The sequence below is a fragment of the Protomyctophum parallelum genome, assembly GCF_964188405.1.
Source record: "Protomyctophum parallelum genome assembly, chromosome: 15".
In the NCBI taxonomy this organism is placed as follows: domain Eukaryota; kingdom Metazoa; phylum Chordata; class Actinopteri; order Myctophiformes; family Myctophidae; genus Protomyctophum; species Protomyctophum parallelum.
In genome coordinates, this window is record NC_139710.1 from 30,127,406 (window position 1) to 30,154,408 (window position 27,003).

The 27,003-nt window shown below is 44.5% G+C and overlaps 1 protein-coding gene across 2 annotated transcripts; it reads right to left on the minus strand.

Annotated features, from left to right (window-relative positions):
* Positions 1–12,088: 12,088 nt before the first annotated feature.
* On the minus strand, positions 12,089–20,782 carry LOC310872224 (piggyBac transposable element-derived protein 4-like). Of its 2 annotated transcripts, none has more exons than XM_083783977.1 (5): positions 19,124–20,782; positions 18,618–18,778; positions 17,543–17,804; positions 15,965–16,132; positions 12,089–13,477 (listed from the first exon to the last, which is right to left on the minus strand). In XM_083783977.1, exons 1-5 carry the CDS (start codon positions 20,357–20,359, stop codon positions 13,079–13,081), a joined length of 2,226 nt encoding a protein of 741 aa, XP_083640103.1. In that variant the 5' UTR covers positions 20,360–20,782; the 3' UTR covers positions 12,089–13,078. The 2 variants fall into 2 exon arrangements, with proteins under 2 accessions (XP_083640103.1, XP_083640102.1); XM_083783976.1 differs by having other exon boundaries at positions 15,965–16,126; positions 17,534–17,804.
* Positions 20,783–27,003: the final 6,221 nt, after the last annotated feature.

Below are 27,003 nucleotides of genomic sequence, written 5' to 3' on the forward strand. Positions count from 1 at the left end.
ATCCACATCATTGTTGATATACTGTAGTGCAGTGGTTCGGACAGGTTCCCTGACCTTTTAGCCTGTGACAAGAGACAAAAAAACAGTCTCCCTATATGACCCCAACTAAGCAGATCTACAAGCAGATCTATAGGAGCTTGTATATATAGATCGTTTATTTATGGAATTTCTGGAATTGTATTTCTGTTGTCGGACATAAGCCAGCTATCTCAATTTTCCAATTTACGTTTGTGTATGTATAAATGTACATCTAGATGTGTGTGAGTTGTGCAAATATTTAACCAAACAAAATAATTAAAAATCAGTTTTTATTTATTTATTATTATTTTCATTTTAACCCATTTATGTTTTTACCCGGTGCCTTATTGTCTAAACTGTAATCCTGGGCACTATTCTTCCTCTGCATGCCAACCTGGGGAGAGCCCCAAAACTGAGCTCATGCTTCCTTCCATGCATGACAGGGGTCTTTTCACCTGATAGGGGTGTGGAGTTTCCCCCTGGTAGAACGTATAGCCGTGTGGAAGGAGCACGTTATTCCAACCAGTTCCTTTCCATTCCATCAGGTGCCCTGGCTGACCAGGGGGAGGCGGTATAGAGACCAGAATTACTGCATGTTTTTTGTGAGGGGTATATACCTTGGGGACGGGGAGAACATGCAAACTCCACACAGAAAGTAAAATCACACCCGTGTGAACTGAGTGGTGCAACTCCCCTCCCCCCCCCTCTCCTCTCTCTCTCTCTCTCTCTCATTAGCAGGCAACAGTGCAGCACTAATACTATCTCTCTCTCTCTCTGTTTCTGGCACAACAGCACCCCTACTGGTAGTCAGTCATACTGGTGCTCATGAACACATATAGGCACACACATAGGTGAACACGGATATTGCTGTTCCTTGGAGTAAAAAAAACCCCACTTCTGACTAAATGTCCTAACTCCATTGGATGCTCAGGTCGGTCACGCCACAACTTTCAAAATTCCATCATTGTTTGGAATTACGAAGTCAGACGGCGTCCTTGACGCAAAGAAATAGTCCTAAACATCATAATAATTATTGTCTCTGTTGGGTGGAAACCTCATCCTGTATGTCCAAAAATGTTACTTTACAGGGAATGAAATTAAAAAAGAGCGAAAGTAGCAGATCTACAAGCTCAAAACACGTCGTTTCGTGCCACGTTTTGAGCTTGCAGATCTGCTACTTTGTGTGACGGCTACAGTAAGTAAGGCGTCAATGTACCAACAAAACACAACAAGTTAAAATATGAAGATAAGAGGTTTTCTGCCCAACTAATTATGTTGGGTTATCCTGTCATCTGACTGGATTAAAAAAAGAAAATGTGCGAGAAGAACCAACTGGCTTGCACGGTACGTTCCCAGTAGCCATGGAGACAAAACGTTCAGTCATTTCAAAAAGGGCGTAAATCACCAGTTAACCCATTTTGACCGAGACCGATTCTACAAATGTCTTCTAAATCCTGCCAGTTTTCTGAAAAACCTCATGTTTCTATTATGTAGGTGGTTCTCAAACACTTTCATGTCAAGGACACCCAGAATTATATGTATTTGGCCTCCGACCCCCATCTGAAGAGGTGTTGTTCCAGGGACCCCTCCCCAGAAGCAAATATTTGAGTTAAAAACGTTCACTCTGAAAGAATATATTCAAAGATTTGCGTCACATTTTCAGGATTCTTCAAAAATAGCAGACCTACAAGCTCGTATAGCACGGCACTCAGTGCCACGCTACATGAGCTAGTAGATCTGCTATTTTTCAATAGCTGAAGCATAACCCAATGCTAAACCCATTGTGGGCGGGAACCCCTTTCAGTGTTAGCATTATGTTATGCTTTAGCTATTGAAAAATAGCAGATCTACAAGCTCATAGCGCGCCACCGAGTGGCGCGCTACAAGCTTGTAGGTCTGCTATTTTTGAAACGTCGAAGAACGACTGACATATAGAAACCCAAAACACCAAAAAGGGGTCCCCGTACAGAATGTGTTAAGCGTTATAGGACTTTCTCAAGTTGTCTCGTGCTCACGGCGTCTCCCTCAGCGCGGTCCGCGCAGCGACAGCAGGGGAAGAGAGGGGGGAAAACAAAAGGCACATTCATTCATGATGCTACAGTAACATGTGTTACCCAATCAAAGGCCTTTAAGTGGAACCATGTCTGGGTGGCTTTTTCTCTTCTTTTTTTTTCTTTTTTTTTTGACAGAGATGCAGGCCTTTGCTCCCTGTCCAGGAGGGAGAAGAGTGTTAAAGTCATGCGCGCACACACACACACACACACACACACACACACACACACACACGCACGCACGCACGCACGCACGCACACACACACACACACACACACACACACACACACACACACACACACACACACACACACACACACACACACACACACACACACACACACACGCACACACACACACACACACACACACACACACACACACACACACACACACACACACACACACACACACCGCTATATATATTCCTCCTGACCCATGAGTGACTGCCACAAATGTATCATCATCATCAGATGATGACAGATTATACTTTGCACAGCACAAGGCTTGTGTGTGTGTGTGTGTGTGTGTGTGTGTGTGTGTGTGTGTGTGTGTGTGTGTGTGTGTGTGTGTGTGTGTGTGTGTGTGTGTGCGTGCATGCGTGCGTACGCGCGTACGTGTGTGTGTGTGTGTGTGTGTGTGTGTACTGTATAGTATATAGCATTGTGCAGAAATGTCAATTTTTCCTCGTCATTCTGCCTATTACCATCATTCTGAGAACCAATACTGTAGCACAGATGTGCAAAGCAAGTTTGCTTTATGTCCATCGATTGGTTGCTTAAATAGCACTTAAGAGACTGTTGTAACGTGTGGATGTCATCTTGAATGACATTAAAAATAGAGTAGTTCTGTAATCAAAATCAGCTGTTTTGAGTAACGTGCAGCAATGAGAATCAAACTCAAATCACTCGAATCAAAATCAAATTAAATCAAGATTAATTTATATTCACCGGGCAGGCGCATTACGTCATCACACAGCACGTTTTCGTTTAAAGGAACTTGAACTTTTCATATAAAAAAAACACAAAAACAAAAATTGGCATCTATTGTTATACTGTAGGTAGCCTATGCCGGGTATATGCCCATATGATGACCTGCAGATATGCTCTAAAAAGTGTGAAAAACGTATTCTTCATTTCACTACGTCTTTAAACCTTGTGCCTATGTCCTGTATATATGTCCACATATGTCCCTCTACTGTGCACTGGTCATCTTTATTTTTAATTTTGAGGACCCTCATAACTCTTAAACAGCTGTAAGGGGGCCATTGGAACCCCCTCAAGGAACCATGAGTGTATACCTGCACTGGACCACAGTTTGAAACCCACTGGTGTAGCAGAGTGTTTCCAGTGAGCCAACATGACACAACCCTGACTCTGTTTGACCAGAATGGAACAGAGCCTTAATTAGGATCATTGATAACTGAAGGAAAGTATTAAGGAAGAGGCCCAATTTATTTCCAATATAGTTGCTGTGCATATAGAGCCTATTGGCTCTAACGATAATAGTGACACAACACTTTGTTCGCGCCACTCGATGCAACGTCGCACCAAGTCAAGACATTTTATGCAATCGAGCGGCTCCAACTAATATGTTTTGCGTCCAGTGGGAACGCATCAGCCAGAGAATGGGAGCAGCAGGAGCAGTATTGCAGTCGATGTACCGCACTGTGGTGACGAAAAGAGAGCTGAGTCAGAAGACAAAGCTCTGTATGCTGAGCAAACTTCGGCTCCCTAGGGAGGTCCTTGCTGCACATCCCACTGGGAGGAGACCCCGAGGCAGACTAAAGGACCAGATGGGGGAATTAGATCTCCACACTGGCCTGGGAACGCCTCGGGATCCTCCAGGAGGAGGTTGCTATAATGTTACTCTGGAATTGGAAGACTGGAAATCTCTGTTGGAAATTGACGGTTTACCCCTGCGACCTGATTCCGGATAAGCGGTTAAAGATGGATGGATGGATGGATGGGAACGCACTCTAAACACCTGTTTTTAACCATAAAACAACAATGTATCTTGTTTGACCAGTTAAATGGTCTCAAATTATTAATACCATAGCACACACACACACACACACACACACACACGCGCGCGCAAGCACGCTCGCACGCACTGCACTGTACTTGCAGTTACTGACTCAGCAGAAAGCTTGCCAGTTGAAAAGCTACACAGCAAAAACTCAAGGTTTTGCCGTATAAAGTTTGAATTTAACTCTCTGTGAAAATGACTCTATATACTCCAGATGTTTACCGCATAGGGAACTGATAAAGCAGTGCCGCGCTAATGAAATACCTTATCTTTAGCATCAATAATGCAACACAAAAGGATCGAACAACATTTGCTTTGGACACTGCCCATGAGTCCACTCTACTGTATATATCGTTGCTGCCGGGCAGAAACGGGCAGGCATTATGTCCGTAAATGAACGCCCTGCGTGATCATCCTATACAAGACCTATATACATCGTCAAACAAAAGCATCAAAGGTAGCAGATCCATGAGCTTTTGAGCTTGCAGATCTGCTATAAGTTGGATATAACAGTTTTGGACATTTTGGGAAGTTTGGGAAGTGTGCGGTCGGGGTTAGGGTTAGTACTGCGGGCGAGTCGGATTGTCGATGCGTCGGAATACTTCATTGTTATTCATTATTCTGTGCCAAAATTGGAGAAATCTCACGTCACAATCGCCTAATAATGTATTGTTCTCCATTGTATTGTCTATTTCTGCATTTCTGTATATAGTAAAGTTTCCCATTACTCCGACTACATGGCTTGGCATGCGGTTAGGGTTAGTATAGACTAGAGGGCATGCGCATGCTTAAAGTGAATGGCACATCGAGTGGCAAAGCAACATTGTTTAATGTTATTTAATGCAATCAGATAGGACTTTTCTGTGTGGATGTCTGGGCTGTCAGTAGTAGAGCCAGAAAGTAGTTTTTTGCCACTCAGTGGGCATTCCTGCATAACTTCCGGGTTTGATGATGATGTCACGCGCATTCCCTCTATAGAGCGTCGCAGTCTCCCAGGGCCCATTTTCCTCATAGACATTTTAAAAGGTATTTATTTAAAGACGTTTACGCCGCGGACAAAGCCAACTCTTGTCGTGACAAATCATGACAACAAACAAAAAAAACTGGGCCGAACAAATAATTAGAAAGAAGAAAAGAACGGCAGGTTACAACACTTTTTTTGTTGTTTTTCTTCTTTGTAATTATTTGTTTGGTCCAAAATATTGTGTTTGTTGTCATGAGTTGTCACGACTCGAGTTGGCTTTGTCCGCGGCGTAACCGTCTTTAAATAAATAAATACCTTTTGAAATGTCTACGGGAAAAATGCATTCGGCTTGGTGTAGAGGGAAAGAAGAGCAGTATTTGGAGCAGTACTTGGTGTACAGAGTGAAGTATGGACACCAAGTGGTTAAATGTCTGAAAATACAAATCTTGACAGTAGGCCTACTGTCAAACAAGTCTTTGAAGCTATCTATGAAACTTATGTTGAATCATACTGTTAAAACTAAAAGCTGGGAGAGCAGAAGAGAATTTGTGAGACACGGCAGACGAAAGTTGTTGTTTATTTCTGCGAAGTACAGCTCAGGTTTAAAGGCTCACGTCAGCCAGAATGGCCAACGTGCACCACACACAAGGCTCACGCCCGAACTGACTGAAATGGTCGTATTCTAGGTGACTATTTAAGCATCTTACATGGGTGTAGGGGTGTCGACATAAAGATGAATACACTTTAGAGAAAAGTCCTTTGATCAACCAGTCTGTTTCTTCAGGCAATAATATGGACATTGTCAAAATTGCTTCATGTGGATGAAAATCTTGTACATATGGGACATAGAATCTAATTATAGTACTGTACTTAAAGGAGTAGTTCACAAAAAAAAGACTAATTTGCTATTAATCACACACCCCATTGAATTAATGGAGATTGTTTTGGTTCTTGTCGCTTTCCTAAGCGAGGAGGAGACTCACTAGAGACTCACTGACTCACTAGAGACCCATGGAGTCTCTTTGGCCTCATTTAGACTGCAGTCACATTCAGTCAAATCTGAGTCAAATCTGATTTATTTCTCAAATATGATCTTTTGGCCCCCCGACCGTTCACACTGCCGTTTTCAAGTGACCCGATCCGATCTGCGTGTTCAGACCGGCAGCCCCGAATCCAGCCTGAATCAGATCTGTGCCACATCCAGATTGAAAACCCGATTTGTTTAAGTAAGTCTAAATGCAGACATGGTCACATGGAATCTGATTTAGATCAGGTTGTTGCATTCCAACTGAGACAGATCGCCTCAAAATCAGATTTGAATCAGATTCGAAACCGCCTCTGAATGTGGCTCAAGTCACGTTGGAAAGAAATCAGTTTCCATGTGACTTGTATGTGACCTGTCTGCATTTAGACTTACTAAACGTTCGCTCTGAAAGAATATATATTCAAAGTTTGTGCCGCATTTTTATGATTTTTCAAAAATAGCAGATCTACAAGCTCGTAGCGCGCTACGAGCTTGTAGATCTGCTAGATTTGGCTGTCATGTGTAAATGGGGGGCCAAATTTGAGTCACCTATACCGGAGACTTCGTCGGTACACATTCAAGGCTCAAGGCTCACTTTACTGTCACATATTGTGTAGTACAGGTTTTGTTTGGCTTCCTTCAATGCAGCATGTGTGTGCGCGTGTGTGTGTGCACACATGGGTATAGGGTAGGTTATGTCGTATAGGTTGTGTTTGTTGGCTGTGTGTGTGTGTGTGTGTGTGTGTGTGTGTGTGTGTGTGTGTGTGTGTGTGTGTGTGTGTGTGTGTGTGTGTGTGTGTGTGTGTGTGTGTGTGTGTGTGTGGGGGGGGGGGGGGTGGTTTGGGGGAGTGCAGCCTGGCTCCCTGTGAGGCAGCCTGCCTTTTGGAGACAGGCTGGAAGAGGTGTGGCCTCTGGCACCTCCCGCCCCCGTAGCCAGAGAGAGAGAGAGAGAGAGAGAGAGCGCCATGACAACCGTGCGGCCCAGTGGCGACTCCCTGTCTTCGCCGGGCTGGGGTTGCCATGGTGACTCCCCGCGGGGCTCCCGCAGATCAGCGGGAGGGGCGTCCAGTTGACTAACCCTATCCCATCTGGGAGAGAGAGAGAGACAGAGAGAGACAGAGAGAGAGAGAGAGAGAGAGAGAGGGTGGAACAGAGATAGACAGAAAGAGAGAGAGGGGGTAGAAAGAAAGAGAGAACAGAGAGTTGGGAAGCAAAAGAGGCAGAGCAAAAAGCGAGAGAGTGAGAGAGCGACAGAGAGAGAGAGAAAGAGAGAAGGGGTGTTTGTGTGAGTGCATGTGACTGATTGTGTGTGTGTGTGTGTGTGTGTGTGTGTGTGTGTGTGTGTGTGTGTGTGTGTGTGTGTGTGTGTGTGTGTGTGTGTGTGTGTGTGTGTGTGTGTGTGTGGGATGGCACAAGCCACAGAGCCTGAGGAGGGAGAGATGCAGCAACAACGCACAACAGAGCATAGAGAGAGAGAGAGAGAGAGAGAGAGAGAGAGAGAGAGAGAGAGAGAGAGCTAGAGAGAGAGAGAGAGAGAGAGAGAGAGAGAGAGAGAGAGAGAAACCCCATAAGGAGGACACAGGAGGCTAGCAGACTGAAGTGTAAAAACAGGCCTACAGAAACTAGCTCCATCAGTGCCACACACACACACACACACACACACACACACACACACACTCACACACACACATCCGCAGTTAACTCTCTGACCGTGTAATACGCAATGGAACCAGTCAGATATACAAATGGATGGATTCAAGGTATGGTTAACGATAATGTCTGGTTAAATTGAGTGTTATCTATATTCTGATCGTATAATCAATACTATATACAGACTAGAGTGTTTATTCACTAACTGCTAGAGGTCACCTGCCTCTCCAGCTCTTTCTCGTAAACGGAACAACATTATAAGATAGACTGGAACACACAATTTGGACAACATTGGCATACATACGTGGCCGGTTAAGACTCACCCGTGGTTTCCGCGTGCGGTTAGGGTTTGGGGTCTAGGGTGGAGGGTTAGGTTAGGGTTTGGGGTATATAGACGAATTCAGACCTCATACTAAGCATTTAAAGTATCAGGTATATAAAGTACAGCAGCCTTGTGTTCATACAGAACAGAAAGATTGGGTATTGGGTAAGACTGGCGTTATGTATCTTTCAGGACCTTTCACTGCTTCGCCTCAACCATTACTCAATGGCTCTGGTCTCGGCCACTGCGGGGGATTTTTTGACATTCCGTTTTCCTCCGAAGTTGAATGTTGCCACTGCTGTTGGAGTCAGCCATAAACTAAACAGGTTCATCCCGATGTTCTGGGCATCTTTGCAATATTAGTGTTAGTAAAAAGCAGGTACAAGAGTAAAGTTTGAGCAGACTAACATCAGTCACTCTACCGTTCAGAGGTGCGCGGGTTTAAAACGCAGCTATGGCGGCTTCACCTACAGGAAATACGTAAACTGCGACCATGAGACCCGTTTCTGAATTAGTCTAATAGGGTGTCGGACTATTGTGTGTCGGACTGTTAGGACGTGGGACCAAAGATATATCAACCCATGTGAACATTTATGTTATGTTTATTAAAGAGCAGGAGAGACGGGGAGACCCTTGTTACTGTATACAAACGCTATATTACTATCAGAATTTAAAATCCTTTTAACCAAACGAAACCAGTAGTTCTGTCAAGAACAAGAGAAAGTCTCTATTCACTTGGAATATCCATCATCGATGATGATGTCATGTCACTGGTATAGGCAGGATTCTGAATCTGAACTGTCCACAGCCCACCAATGAGATGGAGGCAAGAAACACAGCCAATTACGACGAGGTTGACATTTTAAAATGGGTGACATGCTCCCTTAAAAGAGGGAGCGACGTCTTTCTGTAAAATCATCTTCCAACAAACACCAGCTTTTTGTGTGTGTGTGTGTGTGTGTGTGTGTGTGTGTGTGTGTGTGTGTGTGTGTGTATATGTGTGTGTGTGGGGGGTGGGTTGGACCGCGGTGTAACGGGGCCACAGATGGCTGTGTGACTGCAGTGTGTGTGTGTGTGTGTGTGTGTGTGTGTGTGTGTGTGTGTGTGTGTGTGTGTGTGCAGTGCGGCTCAGAACCAAGCGGCATGGCTGGGCCCGTTTGGCCGGGAAGCACTGAGGGGGCTTTCTGTGCCCTCTAATTGTTCCAAGCTGTGTCCCTTTGAAGGGCCAGACACACACACACACACACACACACACACACACACACACACACACACACACACACACACACACACACACACACACACACACACACACACACACACACACACACACACACACACAGTCACAGTCACAGTCACACACAGTCACACACAGACACACGCTCATGCGGATCAGAAGGGATCTCAGCTTAGCCAACGTAAACCCATTTTGTGTTAATATTTACACAGTGAGCGAGGCCCTTGGATATATGCGTGTGACGAGTTATGATGCCCTGTGAGTGCTGTGCGTCGCACACTGCAGACCCCCGCGGCAGACCACCTGCTTTCTGTGCGGCCATTATGACTGACTTCGATCAAGCGAGCGGATCGGGCCACCCATTTGAACTGACACTTCATGTTATGCTTTAGCTATTGAAAAATAGCAGATCTAATATATATTCTTTCAGGGCGAACGTTTTTTTTTTTCTTTTTCATTTCGACGTCAGGCCTAAAGTAAGTCTAAATGCAGACTAATACAAGTCACATGGAATCGGATTTCTTTCCAACGTGACTTGAGCCACATTCGGAGGCGGTTTCAAATCTGATTCAAATCTGATTTGAGGCGATCTGTCTCAGTCTGAATGCAACGACCTGAAAAGGCTCTATGCTTTGGAATTAAATCAGGGCTCTTCCTTTACTTCCTTCACAGGTGTTGCTAATAGTGCACTATAGTGAAGGCTCTGTTCAGTTCTGGTTAAACAGAGTCAGGGTGCTGATATTGTTTCATGTTGGCTCACTGGTAATCTCTCAAGAACAGATTCTGCATGTGCTGCGCTGGGTTCCCAGATTGGTTCACTGGACCCACCATGCTACACCACCGGTGGGTCTCAAAGTGTGGTCCAGGGACCCTCAGTGTTCCAAATGTCCCCTCTACGGGTCTGTAACGACGAGTGTACAAATGTAACCAAATGTCCACTCTCAGAGTTATGGTTGTCCCTGAAATTCAATTTTGTGAGATTTAGTGCTACACTAAATAGAAGAGAGCCTTCATTAGTGGTTAGTACAAACCGGCATTGCATCGCCATTCTGTGTGTCGGAATGCCTCTCTGTCCCCTTCGTATCATTGGTAACACCTGTGAAGGAGAAGAGGCCCAATTTCCTTCCAATAAGGATTCCGATTGATTACTCTTGTGTACTCTGGGTTTTAAATGACTTTTTTTTTAAATGTTTTAAATGACTATTCATTTACATGTTAGTCAGTTGTCTGATATGCGCCGCATTATTATGTAATATACATGATGGACCCAAGGCAGACTATTTCAGTGTTACATCATAAACATTGAACAATTGAGTATAGTATACATACAGATGGACTATGGAATGCGTTACATTTCTATAATGCTGCCTTTTTTCCTAATTTTCGCTTTTCATCATTTTGTTTTTCTTTGAGGATTTTGGGGGCCTGGTTGAGAGGGTCAAAGGGACCTCGGGCCTTATGTTGCCCATGGGTGTTGAAGTGGTAAGCAGGGTGTACGTGGCATGGACTATTCAGCGGTTGTCAGCCTTTTCAGGCTATGACCCCCCCCCCCAGAACAATCACATTTGAACTGGTCACCCCGCACCCTGAAAAGCACATACGGTAGTATTTGAGGCATTCATACATTTTGTTTTACTCGGTTCCACAGATATTGTGCATATAGCCGATCTACATTTTCTTTTACCTATTTCTTCCAGGTAATATTTGACATTTTTGCCAATGTTTGCCAATGTTTTTATTATAGTATAGTTTGTTGATTACTTTTGATGCAGTAATGGTCTTTTTTCAAGGGGCGCTATAGCCCAAAAACAGGGATGCTGTATTGTTAAACAATTACTATGCTTCATTAACACATCTTTAATAGCCATGAACAAACCATAGTTCATATTTATTTGAAATGGAGCATTATGGATAGCTGTAGATGTGGTTCATGAAGATGTATCATTTATCTGTTAATGTTAAAGGGATAGTTCAGCCAAAAAAACATTTATTCTCGATCCGCTGGTCTTATTGGCTCAGGAATGTTACAATAACATCTCCACTTTTTTAAGGTTTGGGTTGTGTGTTACCTTGCCATGATGTAACTCCAAATGTGGACAAGAAATAAAAGATAGTTGCTCCAGTGATTAGAAATTGATAATTCAAAATATGCTCCTCATTGACTTACATTGTATGCTGAAGCAGCTCTCAAAGTCACTATTTTAGTACGTAAACAAGCCAACAAAGTTGATCAAACAATATATAGCATCACCAAAACTCATGTCATTTTATTTTTTCATAAAAATGTTAACTTCCTGTTGATTTGTCCATTTTATTAGGAAGAAAACCTGGACTGGATCCGTGGATCCGGATACAGATCTTCAAATAGTAACAGGAAGTTAACATTTTTATGAAAAAATAAAACCACATGAGTTTTGGTGATGCTCCATATTGTCTGAATCAACTTTGTGTGTGTTTGTTTACATACTAAAATAGTGACTTTGAGAGCTATTTTAGCATACAATGTAAGTCAATGAGGGGCATATTTTGAATTATCAATTTCTAATCACTGGAAAAAAGAAAAACTATCTTGTCCACATTTGGTTGTTACATCATGGCAAGGACACAACCCAAACCTCAAGTGGTCTTACACTTTAAATAGCATTATATAATCATCCACAAATCTTACATGTTTTTCAGTTTCAACTTGATCCCATGGACTGTTTATAAACATGGAACATTTTCATATTAACATTTGAAAAAAAAAAGAAGAAAAAAAAGATTTCAGAATATTAATAAAGGACATGAATCAAATGAAGTACATCATGATGAAATATTTATTTTGGAAAAGGAGATTCAACTTCCCATAGTAAACGCTTGCTGATGTATTGTTAAGTGCAGAAAAGACTTCATCTTTTTTGTATTTTTTCATATAAAATCCTAGTCATAATTTCAAGGTATAAAAAAAAACTGAGACACAAGGCAATCTTCCATCAGTGTTATTAAAGGCAATATGCCAAAAAACATTCTATACTAATTCAAATGACCTACAGTATTTCAGTTGCTTTTTCTCTAGTAATTCGTGCAATAATAATAATAATAATAATACTCATTCTATCCTAAAAACTAGCTCTATATAAAGTGTGAGACTATATTGTGCAGCTGTAGTGGCAACCTTTGGAATAAAGGAGCACTGCGCCCAATTCCAACCTTATTTTCACATAATTGGTCCTCACTAATGCTCATTGTAAGATGGCGCCATTTCTGTGTCTACTCACTCACTCTCATTGGTGGGCTGTGGCTCTTATAACCACTATGCTTGTCATTACTTGGTGCACTCTTTTCCCCTCCAGTCTACACCAAATCTCTTTGACAAAATAGCAAACCACATATTATACAGTATGTCCTGCTACTGTTCACTTTTGATGCTTTGCACGTGGCGCTGTGACATGTTCAAGTACCGCGTCGTTAATTTAGGGATACACGCAAAAACGTGGATTTAAGAGGCTTTCTGCCCCCACGAGATCTACCAGCTCGCCGCGCGTTGTGCGCTTGTAGATCTGCCATTTATGGCGAATGTTCCCGGCCAGAATAGAGATGCTAGGGTTCAAGTGGACAGTGAGCGTTATAGTGAGGACCAATCATACGAAGGTATCTTGAAAATGACGTGACGTGTGCTCCTTTAACAAGTCTTTTGACGGTTTAAGAAAAACAAAAAAAAAAGAAATCCTTTGACACAAGTTCTCGGTTGTTTTGTTCAAACACAACAAAAATAGAAAAACAAAAACAAAAAACAGTCGACCGTCATTTATGAAACTCGGAGAAGCACCCGCCCCGGCATAGGTGAACGTTGCATATCTTGCATCCGAAGACGCTCTCGTGCCGCAGTCCCTTGTTGGTGCAGTTGCGGCAGCGCCGCGAGCGCTCCGACATGCGCTCCAGCCGGTGGCCGTACTCCACGGGCGAGTCGGCGTGCCGCTTGCGCGCCGCCCGCTCCATGCCCCGGGCGCCCTGGTAGTCGCCGATCAGCTGCTGCGCCAGCCGCACGCGGAACTGCCGCTGCGTGAACCGCTGCTTCGCGCCGAAGCCGGCGGGCGGCGCACCGCCGCGGCTCTCGCGCAGCACGATGTAGGCGTTGACGACGCACAGGTTGACGTAGAACCACAGGAAGTAGCGCCACCACTTCTTGCAGGGCCGGCCCACCTGTGGTGGGAGGGAATTAAAGGTCGTCACGGTCTTCGTCGTGGGCACTTTGCTTGACTTTGACGTCGTTATAGAGCGTTGCAGTCCCTCCCCCTTTCAGAACGACGAGTGGCCCAGGAAATGAAATGCAATGCATTTTTCCCATAGGATTTTCTTTAAGTATTTATTTAAAGACGGTTACGCCGCGGACAAAGCCAACTCGGATCGTGACAAATCATGACAATGAACACAATATCTTGGGCCGATCAAATCATTAGAAAGAAGAAAATAAAGGCAGGAGACAACACTATTTGTTTTGTTTTGCTTCTTATAAATTATTTGATCGGCCCAAAACATTGTGTTCATTGTCATGATTTGTCACGATCCGAGTTGGCTTTGTCCGCGGCGTAACCGTCTTTAAATAAATACTTAAAGAAAATCCTATGGGAGAAATGCATTGCATTTCATTTCCTGGGCCACTCGTCGTTCTGAAAGGGGGAGGGACTGCGACGCTCTATAGGGCTGTCACGAATTTAAGTTTGACGGTTGTCACAAATAATTGCGATTAAAGGTATATTCAGTGTTTTCACTTAATTCAAATATCACTTATTTTTTTTGTTTTGTTGTGATAATCCTCTCTACTATAGAGTGTGCTGACCATATAAGGAGTTCCTCCCTGTCCCCAGTTAACCCCTGGGGGTAAAAAAAACCTTAGGTTTCGTTTTTGGCTCTCTATCCTGATTGGATGAAAGGCTTTGGGTCCCAAGACACAAATAAATAGCAGATCTACAAGCTTACAACACAACACTGTGACATTGCTTGTAGATCTTCTATTTCAGATTTTTTTTTCAGATTTCAGAGAGAGAGAGTGAGAGATAGAGAGAGAGAGATTGTCTTAAATAATTGCGATTAGGCAATTATGTAATAATTGTGATATAAATATAATGTATGTACAATTACAGACATTGCCGCAAAATTATCAAAAGGACCATAGACACTGAATGGCTTATTTCCATTACGGTTGGAAAGTTTATTCTGATGGAGTTTATTCTGATGGTAATCATCGATATAGTGGGTTTTTTTTCTTCAGTAACAGTAACCAGCCCTTTGGTAAATAGAGGTTGCATTTTCAGGTCGGGATAAAAAAATGTCATCCGATCAGGAGAGAGAACTCACAAAGGGTAGATGAAAGATGAAAAAGTGAATTTGGAAAGCAATGACACACATAAACGGGTGACTTTAATTTATGGAGACGAACTGAGCAGATTCTGACTATTAGGCGCAAATAAATGATGCGTATAGCCTGCGAGCTATGGTTCGGGCAGAACGGGAGCAAGCCCGTAGCGCGCCACTCAGTGGCGCGCTACGGGCTTGCTCCCGTTCTGAGTTTGCAGGTCTGCTGTTTTTGAAAAATCGAAGAACGACTGACACATAGAAACATAGCTTTTTCAGAAAACTGTCATTTTCAAACGGACATTTTTTAGAATCTGATCTCAGATCAGAATGGGTTAAACTCGTCACCTCACTCACTGTATACTTCCTCGTGCCGTCAGTGCTGCCACTGAATGTGCTTTGATTGCTCCCGGCCACCACCACCACCACCACCGCCGCACCGGTAGGCTCTGCTTTCCCTAAGGGGCTCTCTTCGGTTCTCCCCAGGGGAGGTTTGTTATGGATGCATAATATCTCCCTGCTGTTAAATGCTTGTCTTCTAATGTGCTGAGCACGGAGCAGTGTATAGCAGGGCCTGAACACCAAGATCAAATACAACCAGTGGGTGAAAACTACTTGCATTGTTTTTTTTTACTTAACTTAATTCTGACCTGAGATCAGATTCTAAAAATGTCTGTTTGAAAATGATGTGTCAGTCGATTTTTCAAAAATAGCAGACCTACAAGCTCGTAGTGCGCCACTCGGTGGCGCGCTATGAGCTTGAAGATCTGCTCAGGCAGATCACCGCAGGCAAGGCAATACTTTGTTTTGTTGTCACTTTTGGTTAAATGTATTAATTCATGTATTAAGTAGCCACGTAATATGCGGGATAATGTATGGCTGGGTGGTCATCATTGATAGATAAATCACCCCGTCTGTGATTTATCTATCAACGATGACCGCCCAGCCATACATCATCCCTTACACATCACATCATATCATATCATATCACATCATATCACACCACTGGATATAACATTCACAATTGTAATTACCGGTACACTTAAGGCCTATTCATAGTCTGGATCTTCGGTGGTGAGCTGACCACCGGAGCTGAAATAACGTTGAGCGGTGGTGAGTGAAAACAGAGAGAAGGGCTGGGAGCGGTGGCGGTGGTTTGCTCTTCACCGCGGCTCAGTGACGTCATGTTGTAGTTTCGGTGGTCACCTCACCACCGAAAATCCAGACTATGTATGAGCCTTTTAAGCTCAAGCTATTAATGCTCTCGAACCGACTGAACTGCCATTATCTCGAACCAGGCAGTAATGTATTAGTTTAGACCGTTTCTGTGCCCACCTGGTAGCACTCCCTCAGCTGGTCGCAGAGGTCCACGCCCCTCATGTTCTCCTGGTACAGCAGGAGGGGCAGCGGGCGCGGGACCCCCAGCGACGGTGGCCCCACCGCCCCGGGACTGTCGGCGCTGTCGGCGCCACCGTCGCTGTCCACCTCGCCGTCCGTCTCCTGCTACAGAGTCACAATGCAAAATGTACTGCAGTGTTGTTTTTGTGTCTATTTTAGTTTAGTCATAGTCTTTGGACTGAAACTTCATTTAGTTTTAGTCACATTTTAGTCACCTGGAATGTCTTAGTGTTAGTCTAGTTTTAGTCGACTAAATGTCATAAGATTTTAGTCGACTAAATCCACAGTTGATTTAGTCGACTAAAATGTATTTTGGTTGGGTCTTGATGCCGTCGTAATGAGTGTTTTTACACTTGCTGAAAATAGCTGATCTACAAGCTCACAACACGTCGCAACGCGACGCGTTGTGAGCTTGTAGATCAGATATTTTCAGCATGCAACCAAGTGTAAAATGACCTCTTGTCGACTAGTCCCTTCCTAACATTTTAGTCTAGTTTTTATTTGTCAACGAAATTGTCAGTATATTTAGTCTTAGTTTTAGTCATCGTAGCTTAGTTTTCATTTAGTTTCCATTTGTTTTTGTCTGAAAATAGGTAGTCGACGAACATTTTTCGTCTTAGTTTTGGTCGACGAAAACAACACTGATGTACTGTCACCTCACAGATTTACAGGAGCCAAAAGAACGGTAAGGGGAAGCAATGACACTCGTGTGAAGTTGAGGGATGCTCTTATATCATCATTACATCACATTCCGTGCTCAGCCAACGTGCACGGATGTGCGGGCCAGTGGTACACACAGATCACAGAGGCCGGCCACGCTCACCATCAGGGAAGGTTTAGTTGACGATCAGACGATCAGTAGTACAAATAGTTGCAATTAACGATATAATTCTGTTTTTTTTGGGGCTTTGAACATTGGAACACAATACATATTATTAAATCAAAATTATTGTTGTTATTTTGAATGCACAAATAAAAGTTGAATACAATTTACAATTTAGGCATTTAGCAGACGCTCTTAATCCAGAGCGGCTTACATTAAGCAAGAACAAAAAGCATCATACATCACATAAAGTCACATAAAAAGCATGTATCATGAAACATGCGTAAGCTAAGAACGTAACAGTGGAATATCTATATAATGAAACTATACATATAAACTATACATATATACTATACTATGCTATACATATGTACTATGACGTGCTATGGCTACATACAATGCAATTATAGCACTGTCTACATAACATGCTATAAGTCTGTATCAAATCCTATCCAAGTCTACAGAAATGCTATCTAAGGGGGTAGGGAATATACACAGAAACTACCTATATGATGTTATATGGCCCCAACCAGTCTGCTTTATTGAATTATTGTAGATTTAGAAATAGACTTAATCGTTTGGGGAAAGCAATGGTGAAGTTATTGCGTAATAATTACTATGCAATAATATACTTAATTCAATATCACAACAATTATTATTATTAATATGTAACCATTTGTGACAGGCCCTACCTCCTGCGGTTGCCGGCCCGGGCTGATGCCCACGATGCCCGGCGCCGAGTTGGTGGACAGGCAGCTGACCACCTTGACGTCGCGGGTCACGGTGGCCACCAGGTTGCCCCGCTGGCACTGGTAGAACTCGCCGGGGGACAGCTTGCCCACGTTGCGCGGGCGCAGCACCTCCGGGTAGCCCTTGCGGGCCGGCTGGGTGGGACCGCAGGCGTACAGGCCGTCCCGCAGCAGCTTCTGGAGCAGAGGAACCGAGGTGAAGAAGCTGTGGGGAGAAGGCGAGATGAGATTAGGTCCTTTCATTGATCCCACGGGGGGGGGGGGGGGGGGGGGGGGAATCAGTCGGCAGAGGCAGCACAGCAGTAAACGTGTGACCCCCCACCAATCTCTCTCCTCATGAAAGGAAATAATTCATGGAGATCGTTCTGGTTTCGGCGCATTTCTGAGCCAATAATCAAGAGCAAAACCATATTTAAAACCTTGGTTTTGGTTAAAATGTTGTTCCCCTGAGGTCTCAATTATTGAATTATTGAGTCAGGAATGCGACAAAAACAAAACAATCTCCTTGAATTCAAGACTTCATGGGGTGAGTAATTGATAGGAACAAAGTCACGTTTTGGGTGATGTATTCCTTTAAGATACAGTTACAGTGCAAGATATGTACTGCCGGTTCAGCAGGGTAGAAAAACACCCTCAAGTACGGACAAACAATAGCATACAACAGTACACAGTACGCCCTCTGAGTGTGCATTATACAGGACAAAAATAAATAATAACACTGAATACAACCAGCGAACCATGTCAGATTATCTTCCTTACAGTAATGAACTGTTGTTACTTCAGAGCTAATTAGTCTAATTGGCCGTAGCAGAGCGACCATCGGGTGCCTCGTTATTTAAATCTTCATGGCTATACCGGCACAACAGACGGGCCAAGTCTATTGTGCTTCCTCTTGGGGGGGTTAGATATTCCCCCCCCCCTCCTGCTCGGTTGGCCCACAGTTTCTCCATTATGGGTGTGTGAGTGAGTGGGTTGACCATGATGGCGTGCAGCGGCTTCCTCGCTAGACTATACGCACCTGTCCATGAACAGGTGGTGGTAGCGGCCCTCCAGGCCGCGCACCAGGGACGTCACCACCCGGTGACCCAGCGCCGCCGTGGCCGTCTCCTCGCCGGGCTTCCCCACGTAGATGCGGGTGCGGTGGCAGTAGCCCGAACGTGAGTCGCACAACATCCACACCTATACAGGGGGGTGGGGGGGGGGGGAAGGGTGACACGATTGTGAGAATATTTAGTAAACTGACGATTGATTGTCGTAGAAGTAATTGGAATCAAATGAACAATTTAACAGATTATTTGTCTTTGAAGGTTTCGCCTTTTAGGCTTTAAAAACCTAAACAATGGGCAGATATGGTAAACTAGTCAAATATACAAAGAAATGACTGGCAATGACTGGAACCAAAGTTTGTATGTAGATCTGATATTTTCTGCATTTTTTTTAAACAGATAAATGAATGTACTGTATGTGAATGGAAACGAATAGGAGGCGATGTATGCCTAATAATTGTGACAGGCGTGCCCGCACCTTGAGCCCCTTCTTTAGGGGCTTTGCGGGCATGTACTGGGTCGGAGAGAAGCGGCCCTTCGCCGCAATGGCGCACTTGTCGATGGTCAGACAGCGGTTGGGCATGTACGAGTCCCACATGGTGTTCTCCACCACGTCCAGCAGATGACGGATCTTGAAGAGACCATCGTAGCCGCGCTCCCCGCGCATGGGCTCAGACTCGCGGTCGCACAGCTGCAGGTACTGCGTGAGCTTCTCAAAGCGTCTGGCTGTCATGGTCTTTTTAAAGCCTGCGTTGCCGATGAAAATGTCACTGGCCCAGTACATGCCCGAGTCCGGAAGCTGGTTGATGCCCATCAGGATGTTGAGGCCCACGAAGGCCTTCATCTCCCGGAGGTCAGTGGGGTGCCAGTGGGGGTCTGACTTCCCGCTCCTCCGCTGCCGATAGAGGGCGTAGTTGTTTGTTTGTTCCACCATGTGTTCAAAAAGAGAGTCCGGGAAGAGCATCCGGAAATAGTCCCGGGTGTCGGCGTCGTCCCCCAGCGAGTGCTGCGGCCCGCACGACTCTGCCGCGAACGGCTCGATGGCGATCACCTGGTCCGGCTCGCCCCAGAAGTACGGCGAGGTGCAGCAGTTCTCCTCGTCGGAGTCCGAGGAGTCCGGGAAGCTGCTGAAGCAGCTCGAGCGCTGCTCCTCCTCCTCCAGGTCGGAGAAGTCCACGTCCGAGTCGCAGGAGGCGCTGCTGTTGTTGTCGGAGCCGCCGGAGCAGCAGTGGAGCGCGGAGGAGGCGGAGTAGTAGCAGTCCTCCGCGCCGTACTCCTCGTCCTCGTGCTTGACGACGCCGTTGCTCCCGGTCACCAGGATAATGTTGCAGCCGCCTCCCGCGAGCAGAGCGCCGGCCGCCGCCGCCTCCTCCTCCTCCTCCGTCGCGGCTCCTGCCGTCGCCGCCGCGAAGCCGTTCTCGCCTCCTCCGCCGTCCTCGTCCCGTTCTCTTCCTCCTCCGTCGCCCTCTTCTTCCTCCTCTTCGGTGTCGCCGCCGCCGTCCTCATCCTCCGCCCGCTCCTCCTCCTCCTCCTCTTCCTCCTCCTCGTCGGGTTTATGTCGGAGGAACGGCAGCTCGAACCACTTGACGTCGGCGGTCAGGTCGAGCGGAGCGTCCTGGTTAATGTTGTCGGAGCTACTTTCCGCTGCGTCCGCCCAGCTGCTAGTTTCCACAATAGTAAAAAGCTCTCTCCTTTTTCTTGCCGTCGTCGCCATGTCGGGGTATTAAAGTGTCCCTGCATGAGTCTTCCTTTTTATTTTATTTTTGAAAAACCGGGAAAAAAAACACCGTATACAAAAAAGGGGAAAAAAATACAACCTCGAGAGAAGAAGGGGAAAAAAACGGGGCTTTAAAACGACAACTGACGTGCGCTTACAGAACGGCGAAAAACTTGACGTCTATGCGGTATAGGGTTAGTTCTAAAGCTCGATGTTCCCCTCATTGTTTCCGCTCTCTCTCTCTCTCGGGTGGCTTGGTTGATCGGTCGGGTTGGTTGGTCGGGGTTTTTTGTGTGCGTCTCTCTCGTCTCTCTCGCTGTGTTCTTTGTAGGAGCGGTGCAGTGTGGCCGCAGACGTCAGAAGCTGCATGCATGTCCTGCTTTGTAGGGCGTCAAGCGACTGCAGCTGCTCGGTTGGGTGCAGGAGGGTTGTTCTGTTCTGTGCTGTTCTGCTGTGGCTGGCACGCCGGCAGATGGCCGCTCGCTGTTGTAATGCCCGCTGGCATGAGCCTCTATCAATAGCCGGATACTAGGACCCATCATCCCTCTTTCTCTCTCTGGGGGCTGTAGTGGTTCTCCATAAAACAACATTTTCATGTCAAGGACCCCCAGATTGATATGTTTTTGGCTGTGTAGTACTAGTACCCACCCCTCATGTTGTGCCAGGGACCCCCTATAACATTGGGTAAAAAAATAAAATAATAATGAATCTAAATGATTCAACATTGTTCCACAATTCTTAAATATTTTTCAAAATGTGTCAAAGATAGCTGATCTATAAGCTACATCACATTGCATATAGATCTGCTATTTTTAATAGCTGAAAAACAAAACAAAACATGAATGCGTAAACAAAAAAATCCAAATATATTTACATTTACGTGCACCATGCAGGAGATATGCTTTTCATCAATAAAGAAATTACTAAAAAAAGATTGACCCTCTCCTATTTCGGCCAATGTTAAATAGGCCTTGCCAACAAACGCTGACTTACAAACTCTACAATGAACTATTTCAACCTCTTTATCGTCTCGCTTGTCAATGGTTGAGCCCCTTTTATTATTATTATTCCAGGCCTATAATCATTCCAGCGCGCTCAGCGTGATACGGATGAAAATGATGGATGTGGTCACATCACAACACACTTACAACTCCCCATTCATTCATCTCCCTTTAACATCATAGTACACACACACACACACACACACACACACACACACACACACACACACACACACACACACACACACATACAGCGAGCGAGTGTACTACTCACTCCAGAGGCTGTGTTCATTCATAAACATGCTTCTTCTCTCTCCCTGACAGGTTCCTACATGAATGCGGAGCCCCATAGGCTATTGTAGAATTAGGAACCTCCCTCTATTCTATGAATGTGGGCAGATACGTACGCTTGTATTTCAGTCCATGGGCTGAAAGTTGAAAGCAGGACTCGACGGCGAGATTGACGGATTGGTCCCCCGGTATAGCTATAGCTATTATGTCACGTTTAAATGTTGTTGGTGTGTGTATGATTAACATGTGTCCTCATTGTTGGGGTCAAGTATATCAAAACAAGCTTACTATATTTCTTGTTTGCTCTGACACCTTTTGAAATCAAACCAGTTTGCAATTACACTGTTACAAAACAGCTGGACATCAAACATGTTTGTGTTAAGGGCCTCCAGATTCATATATGTATTTGACAGCAGACCCCTATTTGTCATTAACATTTTTCAAGATTATTATTTTTTTTCTTGTGAAAATGACTGAAGTATAAACTATTAACAACAGGCCGATGCACACCTCAGAAGGCTAGCGACAGGTGCGTATGGGCATACTGTATATTAAAAAGGGGTATCTTTGAAAAACAAAGAAAAGGCCCCGCACACTGTCATACATTTGTCTGTCCTGATGAAGGTCTAATCGACCGAAACGTCGACCTACTAAAGAGAAACATTTTGGCAAGTGTCTGACGGTGTGCGGGACCTTTTGTTTGTGTTTCAAAGATGTATTGGTGTTGTGCGCAAGCCTCGCCACTGGCATGACCACTTCCAAAAAAAACGTGATATATTATGACGTATTATTGACCTTATACCAACCTTGAAACGTACCTTAGTATGTCACCAAGAATGGTGGTCCCTTATTGGCTGTTGATGGTGACGTAGCATAGCCAAATTATGCTGGTCGCTGATTGGGCTATGGTCTTAAACAAGAGATGACACCGACATACATACCCCAACATACATATACCCATCCGATCGCAGTATTTGAACGCTCTGTTTGCGCAAGAAAATAGGGTTAAAGTGGTTAAACATATTGATGCTATAGAGCGTTGCAGTCCCTCCCCCTTTCAGAACGACGAGTGGCCCAGGAAATGAATCCCAATGCATTTTTCCCATAGGCATTTCAAAATGTATTTATTTAAAGACCTTTTAAGCGTCGTACGAAGCCAACTCTTGTCGTGACAAATCATGACGACACACAATATTTTGGACCAAACAAATAATTACAAAGAAGAAAAACAACAAGAAAAGTGTTGTAACCTGCCGTTTTTTTCTTCTTTCTAATTCTTTGTTTGGCCCGAAAAATTGTGTGTGTTGTCATGATTTGCCAGACAAGAGTTGGCTTCGTACGACGCGTAAAAGGTCTTAAAAAAAATACGTTTTGAAATGCCTATGGGAAAAATGCATTGGGATTCATTTCCTGGGCCACTCGTTGTTCTGAAAGGGGGAGGGACTGCGACACTCTATTGGCTATTAACCACTTTAGATGGGAACCCCCTGGAACCTCCTCATGGGGGTCCGGGGACCCCCATGAGTGTGAAAGCTAGTGTGAAAGCAAGCTTACTATAAACAACAAAATCACTCGGTCATAACTGCCAGGTGCAACAAGCTCTTGTATAGCGCCTGCTTTCGTTCATTTCCGACGTTCTTTTGTTGGTTCACTCACTGTGTTTTGTCATGGCTTTCCTGTTGGTCCAGTTAGCTCAAAACATTAGCGGCTTAGGAGGCAGCCAATCATGACTAGGTCGTGTTTACAGGCGTCTTTACAGTCATCAGTCGTGCATGCAAATGTAGGCCAGGCTGCTTCGCACCTGGCAGAAAGACCACTTATTTGGTTTGACACCTTTTGAAAATATATAATCAAGACAGATGTAGCTGTGTGTAAATTGCATGGCTACGGCATGCCGTTACCCTCATTTCCATGTAATGAGCGGATTATTCCAGATTTGGCCCAAGACCTTTAGGCATAAAGTGTATTTAGAGTATGCATTCATAGCCAAAGAGACCATGGTTGCTTTTATATGCCGGCTGAGGCTCGTGGCGCAGTCAGGACTGCAGAGTCTCCATTTTCCACCGCAGTCTGAAAACTGAATACTCTCTACCTCACCCCCTAGCACTCACCTCTTCAGACTCCACCTCACCCCCTAGCACTCACCTCTTCAGACTCCACCTTACCCCCTAGCACTCACCTCTTCAGACTCCACCTCACCCCCTAGCACTCACCTCTTCAGACTCCACCTCACCCCCTAGCGCTCACCTCTTCAGACTCCACCTCATCCCCTAGCACTCAGCTCTTCAGACTCCACCTCACCCCCTAGCACTCACCTCTTCAGACTCCACCTCACCCCCTAGCGCTCACCTCTTCAGACTCCACCTCACCCCCTAGCACTCACCTCTTCAGACTCCACCTCACCCCCTAGCGCTCACCTCTTCAGACTCCACCTCACCCCCTAGCACTCACCTCTTCAGACTCCACCTCACCCCCTAGCACTCACCTCTTCTTCAGAGTCAACCTCAACGAGGAAGTACCTCCTTCCTCGAATCAGTGTCCAGTTTTTGACAGATGCTAGTTATACTATAGGCCTACAGATACATGTTAGTTACTTGTTCACGTTTTTTGGATAGACATAGGCCTACTGTTTGTGTAATCACAAATGCTAAGATTGCTATATTAGATAGCATGTTGTTTAGACCAGTGGTTCTCAAATAGGCGTATGTGTACCCCTAAGGCTACACAGAGGTACTACAGGGGGCACGTGAGAGAAAGTGGGACATGGAAAAACTGGACACAGTTTATCCAAGTTTGTCCAAGTCTAATTTCAAGTCTTTCACTCCTTTTCTTGTTTGCACTTTGATCCAGAAATCAGGAAAAGGCGGTACTGAAGCCAAAAAAGTTTGAGAACAGATGTTTACCTCATATCCTAGTTACTTTGTATAGCACCAAATGGATTTCTTTACAATCAATTTATGTGTCTATATTTACAATGTCGTTGGCTGACTAAAGGTTATTTACTCTGATCTTACACTCTTGATAAGAGTGTCCTTGAAATATAAATGTAGAGATTTCAAGTATACTACGGAACACAATTGAGTGAATGATCATTAGCCTAAAACTATGTGAATGATCATTGAAAATATACATATATCGTGTAGCCAGACAACTATTCCACGATAACCACATCCCAAAAGCAGAGAACGGAAAGCTGCCATCTGTTGATCAATATATTTTAAAATATCCATATTTGAACCCCCATGTCTGCTAAGCAAATTTATTTTAGGACAATTAATGTGCCAGTGACGTTGTCCCGTTTGCTCAGACTGTATGGTCCGGAAGGGCATACAGAGGCAACAGTCTGGCCTGCGAGACTATAGGTAAGATGGGACTGTGGCTAATGTGGCTAATGTGAAAAACGCATTTTTCCATCCATTTACACATTAATTTGACATTATAAAACAAGTGCTGTATAAATCATAGACTGTAAAAATGTAAGGTATAGTCTATAAATGGACAATAATACAATGAACGAGTGGAATGTTATTGTCATATAATGAATGTAGAACCATTACATGAGAAAGTTTCAAGCAGATGAAAAATAATTTGCTCCAGGTCCTGTGTGTGAGCTGGGTGGTTCTCAAAGTGGGGGCTGGGGACCCCCAGAGGTCCTTGAGGAGTTCCAGGTGGTCCCCAGCTAAATTTTGTTGATATAGCTTAAAAAGCAATTTAATCACGTTTTAACCCTATATATGTGAGCTTGTAGTAATAAATAAATAAATGTGGGAAAGAAAATTGGGGAATATCTTATGAGGGTCCCAGGCACAAAATATTTTCAAATGGGGTTTGGCGGCCAAATACATTTTGGCTTCCTTGACATGGAAAAGTTTGAGAACCATTGGGCTATACTAAAGTACAGTATAGTATAGATGTGACTGTAGGTCGTGTTTATGAAGCGTTCCCGTCAGTCAGTAAGTGCTTCGTGTCACGCCACGTGTCACACCTCCATATATGGTCACGCCTTGTAACATCATCCCTCGTGACACGTACGTGACACCGCCATATATGGCTGTCTCCATATATGAAGATCACGACACTGACCTCATCAAACCCTGGATAGCCATACATGGAAAAAAACTGGATCATCACCTAGATCTGTATATATGGAGCCAGCCAGCAACTCTACATCTGACCTCAAATCTGACATTCCATATATTGATCCCTCCCCACCCGTCCTTCCTCTTCGATGTCTCCCTTTTGACTGATACCTGTCCATTTCAAACTCTAGCCCAAAGTATTAGTAGAGTAGAGTTAGAACAAGCCTGAAAATGAAGGCCCGGCCCTACCTGGTCCCTCATCAAACCCTGTACACTCAAGACACTGCCCCCTCGCTGCCACCCGTAGATCTCCATATATGGAGCTGACCTGTTCTGACATTCCATTATGTTGATCTGACCTCATCAAACCCTGTACACTCAAGACACTGCCCCCTCGCTGCCACCCGTAGATCTCCATATATGGAGCTGACCTGTTCTGACATTCCATTATGTTGATCTGACCTCATCAAACCCTGTACACTCAAGACACGCTCCATATATGGCCAGTACAGAATTCATTCCATATGTTGATCTGACCCCCCATCACAAAGCACCAGCGCTCGCCCAGCAGTCATTCCGTCACCCAGGCGGATGCTAGTATAGTATAGTATAGTATAGTATAGTATAGTATAGTATAGTATAGTGTAGTGTAGTTAGTATAGTGTGTAGACTGTACTGTAAAAACTGTATATTGGTTGCTTACATCGTTTTGCATAAGCATATAGGGCGAGATACTGCAACAACATGTTGATTGTGTATTTCTTCTCCTGCACAGTGCAGGCTATATTACACTGTGGTACAATGTTCATTATTGATGTTGGTGGTGATTTTGCGATGTCTTTTACCCTGCTGCATCTTTACAGTAGACAATTCTCTGTGCCTGAAGTCCTCCCCCACATGATCAAACAAGGTCTTCTCTGTGAATCAATACAAATATAGCCTAGATTGATTCTAGAAAGTACATTAGGCTACTATACATCTATCACCGGTAAATAGTGAATAATTATTTATTACAGTAGCTGAGTACATCTATGCTCAGCGTATTAAAAGTCAGTCAAAAATGAACAGACCGCAATGAATATGAAAATGGTTATATTGATTGCATTGTACCTCAACAGACTTTCAACAGCGAGTCTCTGGATCAATATACATTTCATATAATCTACCAACTGGTTGCATGCTCTGCATTGCACTGATTGTAGGCCTACTGGTTGCACTGGTTTGTCACCAAAATACTTTGTTTTGGGCAGGTTACGGTGTCGAGACAGAC

Bases quoted from the DNA above. Each gene is read 5' to 3' on its own strand.
- LOC310872224 (XM_083783976.1), bottom strand. From the start codon at position 20,359: ATGGCGACGACGGCAAGAAAAAGGAGAGAGCTTTTTACTATTGTGGAA. The intron at 17,805-18,617 runs GTGCGTATAGTC...TTCTCCCCACAG, and splicing joins CACCACCTGTTCATGGACAG to CTTCTTCACCTCGGTTCCTC. The intron at 16,127-17,533 runs GTCACAAATGGT...CTGTAGCAGGAG, and splicing joins AACCGCAGGAGGTAGGGCCT to ACGGACGGCGAGGTGGACAG.